At 46.3% G+C, this 22500-nt stretch overlaps 1 protein-coding gene across 28 annotated transcripts in view; it reads right to left on the bottom strand.

Annotated features, from left to right (window-relative positions):
* dock3 (dedicator of cytokinesis 3) overlaps positions 1 to 22500 on the bottom strand; it is a 398499-nt gene that overhangs the window by 135218 nt on the left and 240781 nt on the right. For all 28 annotated transcript variants that reach the window (XM_090242011.1, XM_090242016.1, XM_036984230.2 and 25 more), the window contains exon 6: positions 2235 to 2383. In XM_090242011.1, coding sequence (XP_090098137.1) covers positions 2235 to 2383 — 149 coding nt within the window. The remainder of the gene's footprint in view (positions 1 to 2234; positions 2384 to 22500) is intronic.

Raw genomic sequence — 22500 nt, 5'->3', positions numbered from 1 at the left:
TGACTGACTGGATGACTGGCTGGCTGACTGGATAACTGACTGTCAACTGGCTGGATGACTGACTGGATGACTGACTGACTGGATGGCTGACTAACTGTTTGACTGACTGGCTGACTGACTGGATGACAAGCTGGATGACTGACTGACTAACTGGCTGACTGAATGACTGACTGGCTGGATGACTGACTGGATGACAAGCTGGATGACTGGCTGACTAACTGACTGACTGGATGACTGACTGACTGGCTTACTACCTTAGATGACTGATTGACTTGCTGGCTGACTACCTGGATTACTGACTGACTGGCTGACTACCTGGATGACTGGAAGGCTGGATGACTGACTGACTGGCTGACTGACTGGCTGGCTGGAAGACTGGCTGGATGACTGGAAGACTGGATGACTGGAAGACTGGATGACTGACTGACTGGCTGGATGACTGGAAGACTGGAGGACTGACTGACTGGCTGCCTGACTGACTGACTGGCTGGCTGACTGACTGACAGGCTGGCTGACTGGCTGGATGACTGGCTGACTACCTGGATGACTGACTGACTTGCTTGCTGGCTGACTACCTGGATGACTGACTGACTGGCTGACTACCTGGATGACTGACTGACTGGCTGGCTGACTACCTGGATGACTGGCTGGCTGACTACCTGGATGACTGACTGGCTGGATGACTGACTGGATGACTGGCTGGCTGACTGGATAACTGACTGTCAACTGGCTGGATGACTGACTGGATGACTGACTGACTGGATGGCTGACTAACTGTTTGACTGACTGGCTGGATGACTGACTGACTGGATGGCTAACTAACTGTTTGACTGACTGGCTGACTGACTGGATGACAAGCTGGATGACTGACTGACTAACTGTCTGACTGATTGACTGACTGGCTGGATGACTGACTGGATGATAAGCTGGATGACTGGCTGACTAACTGACTGACTGGATGACTGACTGACTGGCTTACTACCTTAGATGACTGATTGACTTGCTGGCTGACTACCTGGATTACTGACTGACTGGCTGACTACCTGGATGACTGGAAGGCTGGATGACTGACTGGCTGACTGACTGGCTGACTGACTGACTGGATGACTGGCTGGATGACTGACTGGATGACTGACTGGCTGGCTGACTGGAAGACTGGCTGGATGACTGACTGGATGACTGACTGGCTGGCTGACTGGAAGACTGGCTGGATGGCTGCATGGCTGGCTGACTGGATGACTGACTGACTGGCTGGATGACTGGAAGACTGGAGGACTGACTGACTGGCTGCCTGACTGACTGAATGACTGGCTGGCTGACTGACTGACTGACTGGCTGGCTGACTGGCTGGATGACTGGCTGACTACCTGGATGACTGACTGACTGGCTGGCTGACTACCTGGATGAATGGCTGGCTGACTACCTGGATGACTGACTGACTGGCTGACTACCTGGATTACTGACTGACTGGCTGACTACCTGGATGACTGACTGACTGACTGGCTGACTACCTGGATGACTGACTGACTGGCTGGCTGACTACCTGGATGAATGGCTGGCTGACTACCTGGATGACTGACTGACTGGCTGGCTGACTACCTGGATGACTGACTGACTGGCTGGCTGACTACCTGGATGACTGACTGGCTTGCTGGCTGACTACCTGAATGACTGGCTGGCTGACTACCTGGATGACTGACTGGCTTGCTGGCTGACTACCTGAATGACTGGCTGGCTGACTACCGGGATGACTAACTGGCTGGCTGACAGCTGAACATAATATGGTGCCGTCTCTGACTCCACTAATGCCATGGTCGTTTATACTCAGACACCCAGACACGACTAATATAACGAGGTGAGCTGTTGACTCAGGTCTAAGTGTTGAGGGCCAGATAAGACAAGCTTAAGGAGGGAGTGGTTTGATGGCTCAGTTGTTTGAAGCTGCTAGTCTCTGGTCCCAGGTACCATTCAGGCACTACTCACTGCCGTACTGTAGAAGATTCAGGCACTACTCACTGCCGTACTGTAGAAGATTCAGGCACTACTCACTGCCGTACTGTAGAAGATTCAGGCACTACTCACTTCCGTACTGTAGAAGATAGCATTTATCTCCTACGATTGATGTAACTGGTCTGTTGGTGCTGCTCCCAGCCTTGTGTTCGTGTACTTGTTTGGATGGAAAAGAAAGTTATCTATTTTATTCTAAGGTGAGGCTGAATGGTAAGGTAACTTACTCGTTGCCCCAGTCCAGGCGGATGGTGATGTGTCTCTTGACGTCTTTGACCTGGTCCTGTGTCAGGTGACCAGACAACATCTGTCTCCGAAGGTCAAACAGCTCGTTCATCACGTGACGCAGCTTGTAGAACAAGTCCACCTTGTGTTTCTGTAGGAGGGAGGGGAGAGAGAGAGGAGAGAGAGAGAGAGAAGAGAGAGAGAGGGAGGGAGAGAGAGAAAGTAGAGAGAGAGGGGGGAGAGAGGGAGGGAAAAGAGGGAGGGGAGAGAGAGAGGAGAGAGAGGAGAGAGAGGGGAGAGAGAGAGGAGATAGAGAGAGAGAGAGAGAGAGAGAGAGAGAGAGAGAGAGAGAGAGAGAGAGAGAGAGAGAGAGAGAGAGAGAGAGGGATAGAGAGAGAGAGAGAGAGAGAGAGAGAGAGAGAGAGAGAGTGGAGAGAGAGGAGATAGAGGAGAGAGAATGGAGAGAGAGAGAGAGGGAGGGAGAGAGAGACACAGAGAGAGAGAGAGAGAGGGAGGGAGGGAGAGAGAGAGAGAGGGGGGAAGAGAGAGAGAAAGGAGAGAGAGGGAGGGAGAGAGGGAGGGGAGAGAGGGTGGGGAGAGAGGGAGGGAGAGAGAGGAGAGATAGAGGAGAGCAAGATAGGAGAGAGAGGTAGGAGAGAGAGAGAGAGAGAGGGAGAGAGAGAGAGAGAGAGATGGGAGAGAGAGGAGAGAGAGGAGAGAGAATGAAGAGAGAGAGAGAGGGAGGGAGAGAGAGACACAAAGCGAGAGAGAGAGAGAGAGAGAGAGGGGGAGGGAGAGAGAGAGAGAGGGGGGGAGAGAGGGGGGGGAGAGAGAGAGAAAGGGAGAGGGAGGAGAGAGAGAGGAGAGCAAGATAGGAGAGGTAGGAGAGAGAGAGAGAGAGAGAGAGAGAGGGAGAGAGAGAGAGAGAGAGAGAGAGAGAGGTAGGAGAGAGATAGAGATAGAGATAGAGAGAGAGAGAGAGAGAGAGAGAAAGGAGAGAGAGAGAGAGAGAGAGAGAGAGAGAGAGAGAAAGATGTCATATTTAATATCCCGTGTAAACAGGCTACGATACAGTTTGCTCTATGGCCAAAATGTGTGTGGGACTGAAGGTACAGTAAATATTTACACAAGTCAATAAGAAAACAAAGATGATGTACATCATAGGTTCATAGTTTATAAGCAAAGTGAGATAACTTAGCTCCACAGTACACTACAGAAGATCTCGCCATAGACTGTGGAAGTCTTTACAAAACCAATGCAGGGATGTTTCACTTGACGACAGACACTTCTATTTCTACTCGTCCTTCACTCGCTATCTGATCTGCCCAGAATAACATGTCCATCTCTTCACAGACCAATTTCACGTTCACTGAAAACGTCTGAGTAAGTCAGAGCATGTCAGCACAACGTTTACATTGGGCCAAAATCAACGTACAGTCCCTGTCGGACATGACTTAACAATCAGATCATAACACAGCCTTGATCCAAACTGAAGCCCTCCCGAGCCAACCTAGTCCCTGGAAAGGGATGTCAAAAGCTTTGGAATTTAAACCAATTCTGTACAGTTGTCTATTTCTCCACTCAGCCCATTCAAAACAGCCTTTCACTCAGGGACCACAATTAATTACCTTTTTTTTGTACTTTACAAATGTAGAAAGCATCCATTATACTGAGATAATGTAGTGTCTGGCTTAAAGAGGTATGTATTACCGCTGATCCCTTACATACAGATGCTGTATCTTCATCATTTTGTTGTTGCAGGAAATGCAAACTTTCATTTCATCAGACTGGCCTCTGCCCGCGGTCTCCAAGTCACCAAGTCTGCCCCCTGGGGCCTCTAACAGGCAATAACCTATCACAACTTTAATGAGCAACTCAAAGACAATATAACATCTTTACTGGTAGAAGGAGGCCCTACTCAAAGACAATATCACATATTTACTGGTAGAAGGAGGCCCTACTCAAAGACAATATCACATATTTACTGGTAGAAGGAGGCCCTACTCAAAGACAATATCACATATTTACTGGTAGAAGAGTCAGTCAACAGTACTGGAGCAGCAATGTGCCCTCTGATCCACTGGGAGGAGTAAGTAGAAGATCAAGAGGAATACATTGTACGGTACAGTGGTATGGCAGGAATGCATTGTATGGTACAGTGGTATGGCAGGAATGCATTGTATGGTACAGTGGTATGGCAGGAATACATTGTATGGTACAGTGGTATGGCAGGAATGCATTGTACGGTACAGTGGTATGGCAGGAATACATTGTATGGTACAGTGGTATGGCAGGAATACATTGTATGGTACAGTGGTACAGCAGGAATACATTGTATGGTACAGTGGTATGGCAGGAATACATTGTACGGTACAGTGGTATGGCAGGAATACATTGTACGGTACAGTGGTATGGCAGGAATACATTGTACGGTACAGTGGTATGGCAGGAATGCATTGTACGGTACAGTGGTATGGCAGGAATACATTGTACGGTACAGTGGTATGGCAGGAATGCATTGTACGGTACAGTGGTATGGCAGGAATGCATTGTACGGTACAGTGGTATGGCAGGAATGCATTGTACGGTACAGTGGTATGGCAGGAATACATTGTATGGTACAGTGGTATGGCAGGAATACATTGTACGGTACAGTGGTATGGCAGGAATACATTGTATGGTACAGTGGTACGGCAGGAATACATTGTATGGTACAGTGGTACGGCAGGAATGCATTGTATGGTACAGTGGTATGGCAGGAATACATTGTACGGTACAGTGGTATGGCAGGAATACATTGTATGGTACAGTGGTATGGCAGGAATACATTGTACGGTACAGTGGTATGGCAGGAATACATTGTACGGTACAGTGGTATGGCAGGAATACATTGTACGGTACAGTGGTATGGCAGGAATACATTGTATGGTACAGTGGTATGGCAGGAATGCATTGTACGGTACAGTGGTATGGCAGGAATACATTGTATGGTACAGTGGTATGGCAGGAATACATTGTACGGTACAGTGGTATGGCAGGAATACATTGTATGGTACAGTGGTACGGCAGGAATACATTGTATGGTACAGTGGTACGGCAGGAATGCATTGTATGGTACAGTGGTATGGCAGGAATACATTGTACGGTACAGTGGTATGGCAGGAATACATTGTATGGTACAGTGGTATGGCAGGAATGCATTGTATGGTACAGTGGTATGGCAGGAATACATTGTACGGTACAGTGGTATGGCAGGAATACATTGTATGGTACAGTGGTATGGCAGGAATGCATTGTACGGTACAGTGGTATGGCAGGAATACATTGTATGGTACAGTGGTATGGCAGGAATACATTGTACGGTACAGTGGTACGGCAGGAATACATTGTATGGTACAGTGGTATGGCAGGAATACATTGTATGGTACAGTGGTATGGCAGGAATACATTGTACGGTACAGTGGTATGGCAGGAATACATTGTATGGTACAGTGGTACAGCAGGAATACATTGTACGGTACAGTGGTACGGCAGGAATACATTGTACGGTACAGTGGTATGGCAGGAATACATTGTACGGTACAGTGGTACGGCAGGAATACATTGTACGGTACAGTGGTATGGCAGGAATACATTGTATGGTACAGTGGTATGGCAGGAATGCATTGTACGGTACAGTGGTATGGCAGGAATACATTGTATGGTACAGTGGTATGGCAGGAATACATTGTACGGTACAGTGGTACGGCAGGAATACATTGTATGGTACAGTGGTATGGCAGGAATACATTGTACGGTACAGTGGTATGGCAGGAATACATTGTATGGTACAGTGGTATGGCAGGAATACATTGTATGGTACAGTGGTACGGCAGGAATACATTGTACGGTACAGTGGTACAGCAGGAATACATTGTACGGTACAGTGGTACGGCAGGAATACATTGTACGGTACAGTGGTACGGCAGGAATACATTGTATGGTACAGTGGTACGGCAGGAATACATTGTACGGTACAGTGGTACAGCAGGAATACATTGTACGGTACAGTGGTACGGCAGGAATACATTGTATGGTACAGTGGTACGGCAGGAATACATTGTATGGTACAGTGGTATGGCAGGAATACATTGTACGGTACAGTGGTACAGCAGGAATACATTGTATGGTACAGTGGTACGGCAGGAATACATTGTACGGTACAGTGGTACAGCAGGAATACATTGTACGGTACAGTGGTACGGCAGGAATACATTGTATGGTACAGTGGTACGGCAGGAATACATTGTATGGTACAGTGGTATGGCAGGAATACATTGTACGGTACAGTGGTACGGCAGGAATACATTGTATGGTACAGTGGTACGGCAGGAATACATTGTATGGTACAGTGGTACGGCAGGAATACATTGTATGGTACAGTGGTATGGCAGGAATACATTGTACGGTACAGTGGTACAGCAGGAATACATTGTACGGTACAGTGGTACAGCAGGAATGGTGTTAGGGATAGAGATAAAATAAGATATAGATAGAGATTAAAAACAAGCCATGGAAAGAGAGAGAGAGAGACGGAGAATTAGAGATTGAGAGAGATAGAGGACCACACAGGTTATTATATAAAGTGTTCCCTAAATGGTCCCAGTGTGGGGTTAATAGGGTTGCAAAGGGTCATAAACTTTCCATTACATTTCCAGAAGTTTAGGGCCCGAATGCATAGTATGAAGTTAAGCCCAGGGATTTTGGGGGAATTTTGCTTAAATTCAACAAAAAAAGTTAGCTTATAACAAGTGAACACATGATACAAGTAATACACATAAGGCAATTCGAGGTCATCCCGCAGTGTTGGTGATTATACCCTGATGAAGACAGCTTGGCTGTCGAAACGTTGGTAATTCAATTTTTGCATCTGAGCTCCTAGAATGTGCGGCTCTCTTTTATTTTCAAGTTTTCTACTCCGCTAGCCAGCACCTCGCCTAAATAGGTGTTCTACTCCGCTAGCCAGCACCTCACCTAAATAGGTGTTCTACTCCGCTAGCCAGCACCTCGTCTTAATAGGTGTTCTACTCCGCTAGCCAGCACCTCATCTTAATAGGTGTTCTACTCCGCTAGCCAGCACCTCGTCTAAATAGGTGTTCTACTCCGCTAGCCAGCACCTCGTCTAAATAGGTGTTCTACTCCGCTAGCCAGCACCTCGTCTTAATAGGTGTTCTACTCCGCTAGCCAGCACCTCGTCTTAACAGGTGTTCTACTCCGCTAGCCAGCACCTCGTCTTAATAGGTGTTCTACTCCGCTAGCCAGCACCTCGTCTTAATAGGTGTTCTACTCCGCTAGCCAGCACCTTGTCTTAATAGGTGTTCTACTCTGCTAGGCAGCACCTCACCTAAATAGGTGTTCTACTCCGCTAGCCAGCACCTCGTCTTAATAGGTGTTCTACTCCGCTAGCCAGCACCTCGTCTTAATAGGTGTTCTACTCCGCTAGCCAGCACCTCGTCTAAATAGGTGTTCTACTCCGCTAGCCAGCACCTCGTCTTAATAGGTGTTCTACTCCGCTAGCCAGCACCTCGTCTTAATAGGTGTTCTACTCCGCTAGCCAGCACCTCGTCTTAATAGGTGTTCTACTCCGCTAGCCAGCACCTCGTCTTAATAGGTGTTCTACTCCGCTAGCCAGCACCTCGTCTTAATAGGTGTTCTACTCCGCTAGCCAGCACCTCGTCTTAATAGGTGTTCTACTCCGCTCGCTAGCACCTCGTCTTAATAGGTGTTCTACTCCGCTAGCCAGCACCTCGTCTTAATAGGTGTTCTACTCCGCTAGCCAGCACCTCGTCTTAATAGGTGTTCTACTCCGCTAGCCAGCACCTCGTCTAAATAGGTGTTCTACTCCGCTAGCCAGCACCTCGTCTTAATAGGTGTGCGTTTCTTTTTCTTCTAGTTCGAGGTCTTGTGGCACATTGTGGTTAAACTATCCCCAATTCAATAGAATTGCAACCCTCTGCACGCACAGTGCATTCTTCCATCACCTGTACAGATGAATCTCAAGATCTTACTCACAAATGAGATGCTATTGAGCCCACACTACTACACTGTCTGAGCCAAGGACTACATGCTTTCTGGTAAGTTTTGATTACAATACTGGGTGGGGTGAATATATTTTATATGGCATACATGATGTATTGTTAACTAGTAAATAGTAGCCTACTGCAAAGTGTGTTTAAATCATTTCTAACTTGTTAACAATTTCTGTTAGTTGATGCTCACAGGCAATGTGTATTGGAGGAGATTTCTGAATATTCTTCGCCCAGCAAACACCCCTCCAACCAGACATGCTTTATCTACTCATTAAAAATAGCATATTTGGCCTCAATATTGGAATACGAATGAAGAATTGACGAAGAAATGCTTATCTACTCATTTGCTGGATGCAGAGTTCAGCAGAGTTCAAGTGAGGGTCAATAAAATCATAGAGAATGCAGGCTGTATTGCAATAATCTCTGATGGGTGGACGAATGTTTGTGGGCATGGAATAATTAACTACATCTCCACCCCTTCAACCAGTATTCTACAAGAGCACAGACACAAGGGACAACAGACACACCGGTCTCGACATTGCAGATGAGCTGAAGGCAGTCATCAATGACCTAGGACCACAGAAGGATTTTGCACTGGTGACAGACAATGCTGCGAACATGAAGGCTGCTTGGTCTAAAGTGGAGTCCTACCCTCACATCACACCCATTGGCTGTGCTGCTCATGCCTTGAATCTGATCCTCAAGGACACCGTGGGACTGAAAACAATGGATACCCTCTACAAGAGAGCCAAGGAAATTGTTAGGTATGTGAAGGGTAATCAAGTTATAGCAGCAATCTACCTCACCAAGCAAAGTGAGAAGAATAAGAGCACCACATTGAAGCTGCCCAGCAACACGTCTCCTGGAGGGGAAGGAGCTTCTCCAATAAATGGCCATATCACAGTCTGCCAATATGGACAGCCCCATCAAGAGGATCCTCCTGGATGATGCATTTTGGAAGAGAGTGGTAAGCAGCCTGAAACCTATAGCAGTAGCCATTGCACGGATTGAGGGAGACAATGCCATCCTGTCTGATGATTAGACTCTGCTTGCAGATGTAAGAGAAGAAATCTGTACTGCCCTGCCCACTTCACTGTTGCTCCAAGCAGAGGAAACTGCAGTTCTGAAATACATCAAAAAGCGTGAAGACTTCTGCCTGAAGCCCAAACAGGCCACAACATACATGTCGGGCCCCAAGAACGCTGGCAAGAGCATCCTGTCTGGTGCAGAGATCAACAAGGCCTATGGTGTCATCACTTCCGTGTCTCGCCACCTTGGCCTGGATGAGGACAAGGTTCTTGGCAGTCTGGCGAAGTACAATGGGATGGAGATGCAATAAGGCAGTCGTGCCAACATATGTGGAAGGAACTTTGTGGATCTGAGCCTCTTTCCCCTGTTGCCTCAATCATCCTCCAAATCCCACCAACATCAGCCGCCTCAGAGCGCAACTGGTCCTTGTTTGGGAACACACACACCAAAGCATGCAACAGGCTGACCAATACAAGGGTTGAAAAATTGGTGGCCATCCGGGCAAATTTGAGGCTTTTTGAGCCTGACAACGAGCCATCCTCAACAAGGTTGGAAAGTGATATAGAAGATGAGGCCTCAGAGTCTGATGTTCAAGAGGTGGACATTGAGGAGGTCCAGGGAGAAGACATGGAAGCCGGAGAGGAAGACAACCAAAGCGTTAGTTTCTAGACAATCATTTTACAGGTGTATGTTGAAAACGTTTTTGGGAGATGCGATGGATCATTGGGGATCATTCAATATTCTCTTTCTTTTGTTGTTCAGTGAAATCATCCCATGTGAAGAGTCAACTCATTTAATTAAAATTCAATTCGTAACAAAATAGTATTTTAATATTTCTTTAGGAAGGATTTAATAATGTGTAATGATGTCTACTTATGATGAGGTAAATGAGGTTTCAGTCTCCATATGATATGGTAAATATATCCAATGCAAAAAACATCTACATTTCAATGGTATTAATATTAATGTGTATATATTTCCGTTAATTCCCATATATTCCCGTTAATTCCCATATATTCCCATTAATTCCCATATATTCCCGTTAATTCCCATATATTCCCGTTAATTCCCACATATTCCCGTTAATTCCCATATATTCCTGTTAATTCCCATATATTCCCTTAAATTCACACGAAAAGTTTCCCCCCTTGAACATTCCCCAAAATGTGCAACCCTAAAAGTGTTCCCTAAATGACCACAGTGTGATGTTAATATATTATATTCAGTAGACTGCATTGCTAATGTAGCTCAGTGTATCTGGCTGAGCCAACTAAGGAAAGGTCAGACAAGTCATATTTCCATCAATGTATCCTCATTATAAACTCAGTGAGAGCGAGAGAAAGAGACAAGGCAAGAAGGGCATTCTATGCCATCAAAAGGAACATAACATTTCAAATACCAATTAGTATCTGGCTAAAAATACTTGAATCAGTTATTGAACCCATTGCCCTTTATTGTTAGGTGAGGTCTGGGGTCCGCTCACCAACCAAGAACTCACAAAATGGGTTCAACACCAAATTGAGACTCAGCATGCAGAATTCTGCAAAAATATCCCTCCTGTGTACAACATAAAACACCAAATAATGCATGCATAGCAGAATTAGGCCGATACCCGTCAATTATCAAAATCCAGAAAAGAGCATTTCATTCTAGAACCACCTAAAAGGAAGAAATTCCAAAACCTTCCATAACAAAGCCATCACCTACTGAGAGATGAACCTAGAGAAGAGTCCCCTAAGCAAGCTGGTCCTGTGGCTCTGTTCACAAACACAAACACACCCCACAGAGCCCCAGGACAGCAACACAATTAGACCCAACCAAATCATGAGAAAACAAAAAGATAATTACTTGACACATTGGAAAGAACTAACAAAAAAAACTGAGCCAACTAGAATGCTATTTGGCCCTAAACAGAGAGTACACAGTGGCAGAATACCTGACCACTGTGACTGACCCAAACTTAAGGAAAGCTTTGGCTATGTACAGACTCAGTGAGCATAGCCTTGCTATTGAGAAAGGTCGCCGTAGGCAGACATGGCTCTCAAGAGAAGACAAGACTTGGGTGACTTGTCTTTGACAATTTTTAGGGCCTTCCTCTGACACCGCCTGGTATAGAGGTCCTGGATGTCAGAAAACTTGGCCCCAGTGATGTGCTGGGCCGTACGCACTACCCTCTGTAGCGCCTTATGGTCAGATGTCAAGCAGTTGCCATACCAGGCGGTGATGCAACCGGTCAGGATGCTTTCGATGGTGCAGCTGTAGAACAATTAGAGGATCTGGAGACCCATGCTAAATCTTTTCAGTCTCCTGAGGGGTAAAATGTGTTGTCGTGCCCTCTTCACAACTGTCTTGGTGTGTTTGGACCATGATAGTTTGTTGGTGATGTGGACATCAAGGTACTTGAAACTCTCGACCCACTCCACTACAGCCCTGTCGATGTTAATGGGGGCCTGTTCGGCCCTCCTTTTCCTGTAGTCCACAATCAGCTCCTTTGTCTTGATCACATTGAGGGAGAGGTTGTTGTCCTGGCACCACACTGACAGGTCTCTAACCTCCTCCCTATAGGCTGTCTCATCGTTGTTAGTGATCAGCACACACCCCTGAGGGGCCCCAGGGTTGAGGATAAGCGGGGTCCTTAGTGATGAGTTTTGTGGGCACTATGGTGTTGAACGCTGAGCTGTAGTCAAAGAACAACATTCTCACATAGGTGTTCCTTTTGTACAGGTGGGAGAGAGCAGTGTGGAGTGCAGTAGAAATGGCATCTTCTGTGGATCTGTTTGGGCGGTATGTAAATTGGAGTGGGTCTAGGGTTTCCGGCATGAAGGTGTTGATGTGAGCCATGACCAGCCTTTCAAAGGCCTTCATGGCTACTAATGTGAGTGCTACGGGGCTGTAGTCATTTAGGCAGGTTACCTTCACTTACTTGGGCACAGGGAATATGGTGGTCTGCTTGAAACATGTTGATATTACAGGCATTACAAACTCGGTCAGGGAGAGGTTGAAAATGTCAGTGAAGGCACTTGCCAGTTGGTCCGGTCATGCTTTGAGTACAAGTCCTGGTAATATGTCTGGCCGCACGGTTTTGTGAATGTTGACCTGTTTAAAGGCGTCCGGAACAGCTGGTGCTCTCATGCATGGTTCAGTGAGCATAAATGTCATTTAGCTTGTCTGGTAGGTTCACATGGGGTTCAATTCCCTGTGGGGGTCAATACCCAGAACCAGAGACACTTTCGGAGGTCAATACCCAGAAACAGAGACACTTTTGGGGGTCAATACCCGGGTCAAAGAGAGAGAAAGAGAGAGAGAGAGAGAGAGAGAGAGAGAGAGAGAGAGAGATAGAGAGAAAGAGAGGGAGGGAGAAAGAGAGAGATAGATAGTGAAAGAGAGTAAGAAAGAGGGAGAGAGAGAGAGAGAAAGAGAAAGAGAGAGAGAGAGAAAGAGAAAGAGAGAAAAAGAGAGAGAGAGAAAGAGAGAGAGAGAGAGAGAAAGAGAGAGCGAGAGAGAGAGAGAGAGAGAAAGAGAGAGAGAGAGAGAGAAAGAGAGGGAGGGAGAAAGAGAGAGATAGATAGTGAAAGAGAGTAAGAAAGAGGGAGAGAGAGAGAGAGCGAAAGAGAAAGAGAGAGAGAGAGAAAGAAAGAGAAAGAGAGAAAAAGAGAGAGAGAGAAAGAGAGAGAGAGAAAGAGAGAGAGAAAGAAAGAGAGAGAGAGAGAGAGAGAGAGAGAGAGAGAGAGAGAGAGAGAGAGAGAAAGAAAGAAATAAAGAGAGGGAGGGAGAGAGAAAGAGAGAGAGACTCCTGCCAATGGTGTGAAGTTCTCTTCATCTGTCTCTCTATCTCTGCCTATTATTAACACAGGACAATGGCCAGAAAAAATTATGCACACATCAAGTCCACAGGGTTGTTGGCAGGTTGTGTGGAGGTAGAGAGGTGCTAGGAGCAGAAGAGAACAAGTTTGTTTTCCAAATGGCACCCTAATTCCCTTTATAGTGCACTACTTTTGATCGGGGCTCTGGTAGAAAGGAGTGCACAATGTAGGGAATAGGGTGCACCCTTAGGGCTCTGGTAGAAAGTAGTGCACTATGTAGGGAATAGGGAGCCATTTGGGACTCATGGCCGGTCCAATGTTAAAGTTCTAAATCAGAGCCCGTCCAGCAGGGTCAGTGATGAAGGCTTGGCTGAACCCCACACCATGTGACAGTTTCAGGATGCCACTTGTGCTCATCACACTTATAAACCCATCTAGGTGTGCACATGTCTCCCTCTTGTCATGTGATCTGCTGTACATATCAAAAGTATACAATATCTCTGGGAGGAGACATGAGCCACACGTCTGCATGAATGTGTCTCACAATATAGAACCATTTCATCCTCAGGTAGATCAGTCTATAGCCTACATATCAACTCAGGTAGATCAGTCTATAGACTACATATCAACTCAGGTAGATCAGTCTATAGACTACATATCAACTCAGGTAGATCAGTCTATAGACTACATATCAACTCAGGTAGATCAGTCTATAGACTACATATCAACTCAGGTAGATCAGTCTATAGCCAACATATCAACTCAGGTAGATCCGTCTATAGCCTATATATCAACTCAGGTAGATCAGTCTATAGCCTACATATCAACTCAGGTAGCTCATTGTACACATATCATCACGCCATCTTTCCATCCACAAATAATAGGACTGCTTCATAGTGTGGCAGCAGATCCTCTAGTAAAGGCGGTGTTTGATTAGCCAAGTAAATGGGCAGTACATCAGCCATCTTGGGACCAAAGACAACGTACTGTTTATTATTACAGCTATTTAGCATCTTTGATTCTGATGCAAAATGAGGGTTAAAATATAGCCAGCTAGCGAACTCCTGCTCTCCTCTCATCTATTTGTTGATTCCCTCCCTTCCTCCCTTCTTTCCTGATGAAGTGACTGGCTCACACCTTCACACCCACTCTATCCATCTATGGCCTGCTGCCGTCCATCTGTCCATCTCCATCCATCTCTCCCTCTATCCATCCATCCCTCCCTCCCTCCATCCATCTCTCCCTCTATCCATCTCTCCCTCCATCCATCCATCTCTCCCTCTATCCATCCCTCCCTCCATCCGTCCATCCCTCCCTCTATCCATCCCTCCCTCTATCCATCCCTCCCTCTATCCATCGATCTCTCCCTCCATCCATCCCTCCCTCCCTCCCTCCATCCATCCATCCATCTCTCCCTCCATCCATCCCTTCATCCATGTCTCCCAGCGTCCATCCCTGCCTCCCTCCACTCCAGTGGGCTAGACTAAGATAACTGACTGATTATTACACTGATGACACACACACACACACACACACACACACACACACACACACACACACACACACACACACACACACACACACACACACACACACACACATACACACACTGCCAGAAGACCAATGGACAGACAAGACAAACGGAGGAGGAGATGAGAACATCCTCTTTCATCTCAATGACCCTGACAACTAGAATAATGAGATAAGCCATGAAGGGTTTTAAATACCTGGGGCGACAGGTAGCCTAGTGGTTAGAGCATTGGGCCAGTAACTGAAAGGTCGGTAGATCAAATCCCTGAGCTGACAAGGTAAAAATCTGCTGTTCTGCCACTGAACAAGGCAGTTAACCCACTGTTCCTAGGCCATCATTGTGAATAATAATTTGTTCTTAACTGACTTGCCTTGTTAAATAATAATAAGTACTTAAAGACCCAGTGCAGAATGTGATTTGTCTGATATTTTATATTTCCAAACTATAAAGTTGGAATAATACTGTGAAATTGTATAAATTATGATAATGAAATGTAAGAGCTGCATGACATTTCTGCCTGTTTTGGTGGGATGGAGTTCAGACCAGGGCTGTTGTGGTGGGATGGAGTTCAGACCAGGGCTGTTTGGTGGGATGGAGTTCAGACCAGGGCTGTTTTGGTGGGATGGAGTTCAGACCAGGGCTGTTTGGTGGGATGGAGTTCAGACCAGGGCTGTTGTGGTGGGAAGGAGTTCAGACCAGGGCTGTTGTGGTGGGATGGAGTTCAGACCAGGGCTGTTGTGGTGGGATGGAGTTCAGACCAGGGCTGTTGTGGTGGGATGGAGTTCAGACCAGGGCTGTTGTGGTGGGATGGAGTTCAGACCAGGGCTGTTGTGGTGGGATGGAGTTCAGACCAGGGCTGTTGCGGTGGGATGGAGTTCAGACCAGGGCTGTTGCGGTGGGATGGAGTTCAGACCAGGGCTGTTGTGGTAGGATGGAGTTCAGACCAGGGCTGTTGTGGTGGGATGGAGTTCAGACCAGGGCTGTTGTGGTGGGATGGAGTTCAGACCAGGGCTGTTGTGGTGGGATGGAGTTCAGACCAGGGCTGTTGTGGTGGGATGGAGTTCAGACCAGGGCTGTTACGGTGACCGTATTTTTGTGTTTTGTCTTTGTTTTAATATGGCCAGGACGTGAGTTGGGGTGGGCAGTCTATGTTGTTTTTTGTGTTCGGCCTCGTATGGTTCTCAATCAGAGGCAGGTGTCGTTAGTTGTCTCTGATTGAGAATCATACTTAGGTAGCCGTTTTCCACCTGGGTTTCGTGAGTGTTTATTTCCTGTTTATTGTTTGTCATTCACCTCACGGGACTGTTCGTTTGTTGTTTATTGTTTTTGTTCAGTGTTCATTTTGCTTCATTAAATTATGGACACTTACCACGCTGCGTTTTGGTCCTCCGATCCTTCTCGCTACTCCTCCTCGGAAGAGGAGGACGAGATCGCTTACACTGCATGTGTGGAAGCCAGGAGATGCTAAATGTGTTTATGTTAATTAACGGTTATATTTGTTTATTTTCGACAATTTTAATTGAAAACAATCACAGGTAAATAATTGCAACCCAGAAATGATTTTAAATTGAGATGAAAAAGGATTCAGGATCTTTAAAAGTTAGGTTCTCAACAACTTAACAAAGTGAAAACTTCAAGCATGTTCTTGATAACGCTGCTGTTTGAATTTCAATTCATTATGGATCCCCACTAGTTCCTGGCAAGGAAGCAGCTACTCTTCCTGGGATTTATTATGGATCCCCACTAGTTCCTGGCAAGGAAGCAGCTACTCTTCCTGGGATTTATTATGGATCCCCACTAGTTCCTGGCAAGGAAGCAGCTACTCTTCCTGGGATTTATTATGGATCCCCACTAGTTCCTGGCAAGGAAGCAGCTACTCTTCCTGGGATTTATTATGGATCCCCACTAGTTCCTGGCAAGGAAGCAGCTACTCTTCCTGGGATTTATCATGGACCCCCACTAGTTCCTTTCCTGGCAAGGAAGCAGCTACTCTTCCTGGGATTTATCATGGACCCCCACTAGTTTCTGGCAAGAAAGCAGCTACTCTTCCTGGGATTTATTATGGATCCCCACTAGTTCCTGGCAAGGAAGCAGCTACTCTTCCTGTGATTTATTATTGTTCCCCACTAGTTCCTGGCAAGGAAGCAGCTCCTCTTCCTGGGATTTATTATGGTTCCCCACTAGTTCCTGGCAAGGAAGCAGCTACTCTTCCTGGGATTTATTATGGATCCCCACTAGTTCCTGGCAAGGAAGCAGCTACTCTTCCTGGGATTTATTATGGATCCCAACTAGTTCCTGGTAAACTAGTTGTTTATATAAGGTCCCACAGTTGACAGTGCATGTCAGAGCAAAAACCAAGCCATGAGGTCGAAGGAATTGTCCGTAGAGCTCCAAGACAGGATTGTGTCGAGGCACAGATCTGGGGAAGGGCACCAAAAAATTTCTGCAGCATTGCAGGTCCCCAAGAACACAGTGGCCTCCATCATTCTTAAATTGAAGAAGTTTGGAACCACCAAGACTCTTCCTGGAGCTGAAAGAGAGATCTGAAAATGGCTGTGCAGCAACTCTCCTCATCCAACCTGACAGTGCTTGAGAGGATCTGCAGAGAAGAATGGGAGAAACTCCCCAAATACAGGTGTGCCAAGCTTGTCTTACCCAAGAAGACTCAAGGCTGTAATTGCTGCCAAAGGTTCTTCAAAAAAAGAACTGAGTAAAGGGTCTGAATACTTATGTAAATGTGATATTTCCATTTTTAATTTTTACTGAGTAAAGGGTCTGAATACTTATGTAAATGTGATATTTCCGTTTTTAATTTTTACTGAGTAAAGGGTCTGAATACTTATGTAAATGTGATATTTCCATTTTTAATTTTTACTGAGTAAAGGGTCTGAATACTTATGTAAATGTGATATTTCCGTTTTTTAATTTTTGTTTTATAAATTAGCAAAAAATAATTAAAAAAAACGTTGTGTTTTGTCGGGGCGGCAGGGTAGCCTAGTGGTTAGAGTGTTGGACTAGTAACCGGAAGGTTGCGAGTTCAAACCCCCGAGCTGACAAGGTACAAATCTGTCGTTCTGCCCCTGAACAGGCAGTTAACCCACTGTTCCCAGGCCGTCATTGAAAATAAGAATTTGTTCTTAACTGACTTGCCTGGTTAAATAAAGGTAAAATAAAAAAATAAAAAAAATAAAATTATGGGGTAATGTGTCGATTGATGAGGGGGAAAAACTATTGAATCCATTTCGGAAAATAAGGCTGTAACGTAATAAAATATGAAAAAGTCAAGGGTTCTGAATACCAAAAGCACTGTATATCTGCAATACAAAACCCAGGTACAGTGCATATGGTATCATGTGTGCGTGTGTGTACAGTGCATATGGTATCAGGTGTGCGTGTGTGTACAGTGCATATGGTATCATGTGTGCGTGTGTGTACAGTGCATATGGTATCATGTGTGCGTGTGTGTACAGTGCATATGGTATCATGTGTGCGTGTGTGCGCGTGTCTGTGCCTGTGTGTGTCTCTTCACAGTCCCAAATCTAATTTTACTGCCTGCACCAGTTACCTGATGTTCCATGTTGTCATGGCTCTATGTAGTACTGTGTACCTCCAATAGTCTGTTCTGGACTTGGGGACTGTGAAACTCTGGTGGTATGTCTTGTGGGGTTATGAATGGGTGTCTGAGCTGTGTGCTAGTAGTTTAAACAGACAGCTCAGTGCATTCAACATGTCAATACTTCTCACAAAAACAAGTAGTGATGAAGTTAATCTCTCGTCTACTTTGAGCCATGAGAGATTGACATGAATGAATGATTTGTCCCAAATACAATGATTTCAGTTATTTATTAAAAAATATATATTTAGGACTAACTTATTCCTTTCCATCCATTCTAAAACTGACTGGAGCTCTTTGTTAAGTGTTGTAGTGATTTCACTTGGTGTGGTACTGTAGCTAACGTGGTAGCAGCTGATGAGGTGTTGTAGTACTGTCGATAATGTGGTAGCAGCTGATGAGGTGGTATGGTACTGTTTATTACATGGTAGCTAGCAGCTGATGAGGTGGTGTGGTACTGTAGCTAACATGGTAGCAGCTGATGAGGTGTTGTGGTACTGTAGCTAACGTGGTAGCAGCCAATGAGGTTTTGTGGTATTGTAGCTAACGTGGTAGCAGCTGACGTGGTGTTGTGGTACTGTAGCTAACGTGGTAGCAGCCAATGAGGTTTTGTGGTACTGTAGCTAACGTGGTAGCAGCTGATGAGGTGGTGTGGTACTGTAGCTAACGTGGTAGCAGCTGATGAGGTGTTGTAGTACTGTCGATAATGTGGTAGCAGCTGATGAGGTGGTGTGGTACTGTTTATAACATGGTAGCAGCTGATGAGGTGGTGTGGTAATGTAGCTAACATGGTAGCAGCTGATGAGGTGTTGTGGTACTGTAGCTAACGTGGTAGCAGCCAATGAGGTTTTGTGGTATTGTAGCTAACGTGGTAGCAGCTGACGTGGTGTTGTGGTACTGTAGCTAACGTGGTAGCAGCTGATGAGGTGGTGTGGTACTGTAGCTAACGTGGTAGCAGCTGATGAGGTGGTGTGGTACTGTAGCTAACGTGGTAGCAGCTGATGAGGTGGTGTGGTACTGTAGCTAACGTGGTAGCAGCTGATGAGGTGGTGTGGTACTATATTAGGCTCAGCCTTTGGAACTTTGTGTGAGTTACAGACAGTGCAGATCCATATGACTCTGTGTTAGGGTAGGATAGTGTAGGGAGGTAGAGAGGGCAGTCATATGTTCCTCTGTGTTAGGGTAGGATAGTGTAGGGAGGTAGAGAGGGCAGTCGTATGACTCTGTGTTAGGGTAGGATAGTGTAGGGAGGTAGAGAGGGCAGTAATAAGACTGTGTTAGGGTAGGATAGTGTAGGGAGGTGGAGAGGGCAGTCATGTGTTCCTCTGTGTTAGGGTAGGATAGTGTAGGGAGGTGGAGAGGGCAGTAATACGACTGTGTTAGGGTAGGATAGTGTAGGGAGGTAGAGAGATCAGTCATATGTTCCTCTGTGTTAGGGTAGGATAGTGTAGGGAGGTGGAGAGGGCAGTAATAAGACTGTGTTAGGGTAGGATAGTGTAGGGAGGTAGAGAGGTCAGTCATATGTTCCTCTGTGTTAGGGTAGGATAGTGTAGGGAGGTAGAGAGGTCAGTCATATGTTCCTCTGTGTTAGGGTAGGATAGTGTAGGGAGGTAGAGAGGGCAGTAATAAGACTGTGTTAGGGTCGGATAGTGTAGGGAGGTAGAGAGGGCAGTCATATGTTCCTCTGTGTTAGGGTAGGATAGTGTAGGGAGGTGGAGAGGGCAGTCAAATGTCTGTTTTATCTGTTGTTTTCTATATAATATGGGTGCTTTAGTGTGTTTGGACCCCAGGAAGAGTAGCTGCTGCTTTGACAACAGCTAATGGGGATCCATAATTAATACAAATTCAAATCCAGACACACAGGAGTGTCTGCACACAGGAGCATCTACACGCAGGAGCGTCTACACACAGGAGTGTCTGCACACAGGAGCATCTACACACAGGAGCATCTACACACAGGAGCATCTACACACAGGAGCATCTACACACAGGAGCATCTACACACAGGAGCGTCTACACACAGGAGCGTCTACACACAGGAGCGTCTACACACAGGAGCGTCTACACACAGGAGTGTCTACAGACAGGAGCATCTACACACAGGAGCATCTACACACAGGAGCATCTACACACAGGAGTGTGTACACACAGGAGCGTCTACACACAGGAGTGTCTACACACAGGAGTGTCTACACACAGAAGTGTCTGCCCACAGGAGCATCTACACACAGTAGTGTCTGCCCACAGGAGCATCTACACACAGGAGCATCTACACACAGGAGCGTCTACACACAGGAGTGTCTACAGACAGGAGCATCTACACACAGGAGCATCTACACACAGGAGCATCTACACACAGGAGTGTGTACACACAGGAGCGTCTACACACAGGAGTGTCTGCACACAGGAGCATCTACACACAGGAGCATCTACACACAGGAGCATCTACACACAGGAGTGTGTACACACAGGAGCGTCTACACACAGGAGCATCTACACACAGGAGCATCTACACACAGGAGCATCTACACACAGGAGCATCTACACACAGGAGTGTCTGCACACAGGAGCATCTACACACAGGAGCATCTACACACAGGAGCATCTACACACAGGACGTGCTCTCTCATCACACCAGGGCAGTCAGCATTGGGATGTCAAATGGGAAGCCAACTCACTGTAGAGCACCAGTGATGAAACTACATACGGTTGGGTAAAGTCAGCTTTTAGTCATCCCCACATAGCCCAAATACTTACACAACTTCAAATACGGTATGCCTCTGGAAAACAAAAAGCTTCTACAAACTACAGCACCACAACTGACCACTACAACCACATACAGCACCACAACTGACCACTACCACCACATACAGCACCACAACGGACCACTACAACCACATACAGCACCACAACTGACCACTACAACCACATACAGCACCACAACTGACCACTACAACCACATACAGCACCACAACTGACCACTACCACCACATACAGCACCACAACTGACCACTACCACCACATACAGCACCACAACTGACCACTACAACCACATACAGCACCACAACTGACCACTACCACCACATACAGCACCACAACTGACCACTACAACCACATACAGCACCACAACAGACTACTACCACCACATACAGCACCACAACTGACCACTACAACCACATACAGCACCACAACGGACCACTACAACCACATACAGCACCACAACTGACCACTACAACCACATACAGCACCACAACTGACCACTACAACCACATACAGCACCACAACGGACCACTACAACCACATACAGCACCACAACGGACCACTACAACCACATACAGCACCACAACGGACCACTACAACCACATACAGCACCACAACTGACCACTACAATCCCATACAGCACCACAACTGACCACTACCACCACATACAGCACCACAACTGACTACTACAACCACATACAGCACCACAACGGACCACTACAACCACATACAGCACCACAACGGACCACTACAACCACATACAGCACCACAACTGACCACTACAACCACATACAGCACCACAACTGACCACTACAACCACGTACAGCATCATAACAGACCACTTCAACTCTACAGCACCACAACTGACCACTACAACCACATACAGCACCACAACTGACCACTACAACCACATATAGCACCACAACTGACCACTACAATCCCATACAGCACCACAACTGACCACTTCAACTCTACAGCACCACAACGTACCACAACAACCACATACAGCACCACAACTGACTACAACAACCACATACAGCACCACAACGTACCACTACAACCACATACAGCACCACAACTGACCACTACCACCCTACAGCACCACAACTGACCACTACAATCCCATACAGCACCACAACTGACCACTACAATCCCATACAGCACCACAACTGACCACTACAACCACATACAGCATCACAACTGACTATTACAACCACATACAGCACCCGAACTGACCACTACAACCACATACAGCATCACAACTGACCACTTCAACTCTACAGAACCACAACAGACCACTTCAACTCTACAGCACCACACACCATCTGGCCTATGGATGACCATGGGTCAGATGAAAAAGTAATCCAGACATGTAAATCTCAGAGCAGAGTTGACCAGATAGAGGCACAGACAGAATAAATTACTTACTGTCTGTGATGCTGGTGCTCCTGGTCTGCAGCTGAG

This window comes from Oncorhynchus mykiss, chromosome 7 (assembly GCF_057628025.1).
Source record: "Oncorhynchus mykiss isolate SJ-2025 chromosome 7, ASM5762802v1, whole genome shotgun sequence".
Classification (NCBI taxonomy): Eukaryota; Metazoa; Chordata; class Actinopteri; order Salmoniformes; family Salmonidae; genus Oncorhynchus; species Oncorhynchus mykiss.
Note: the sequence above shows the minus strand (reverse complement) of the source record. Positions and strands in the feature narration are given on the sequence as shown.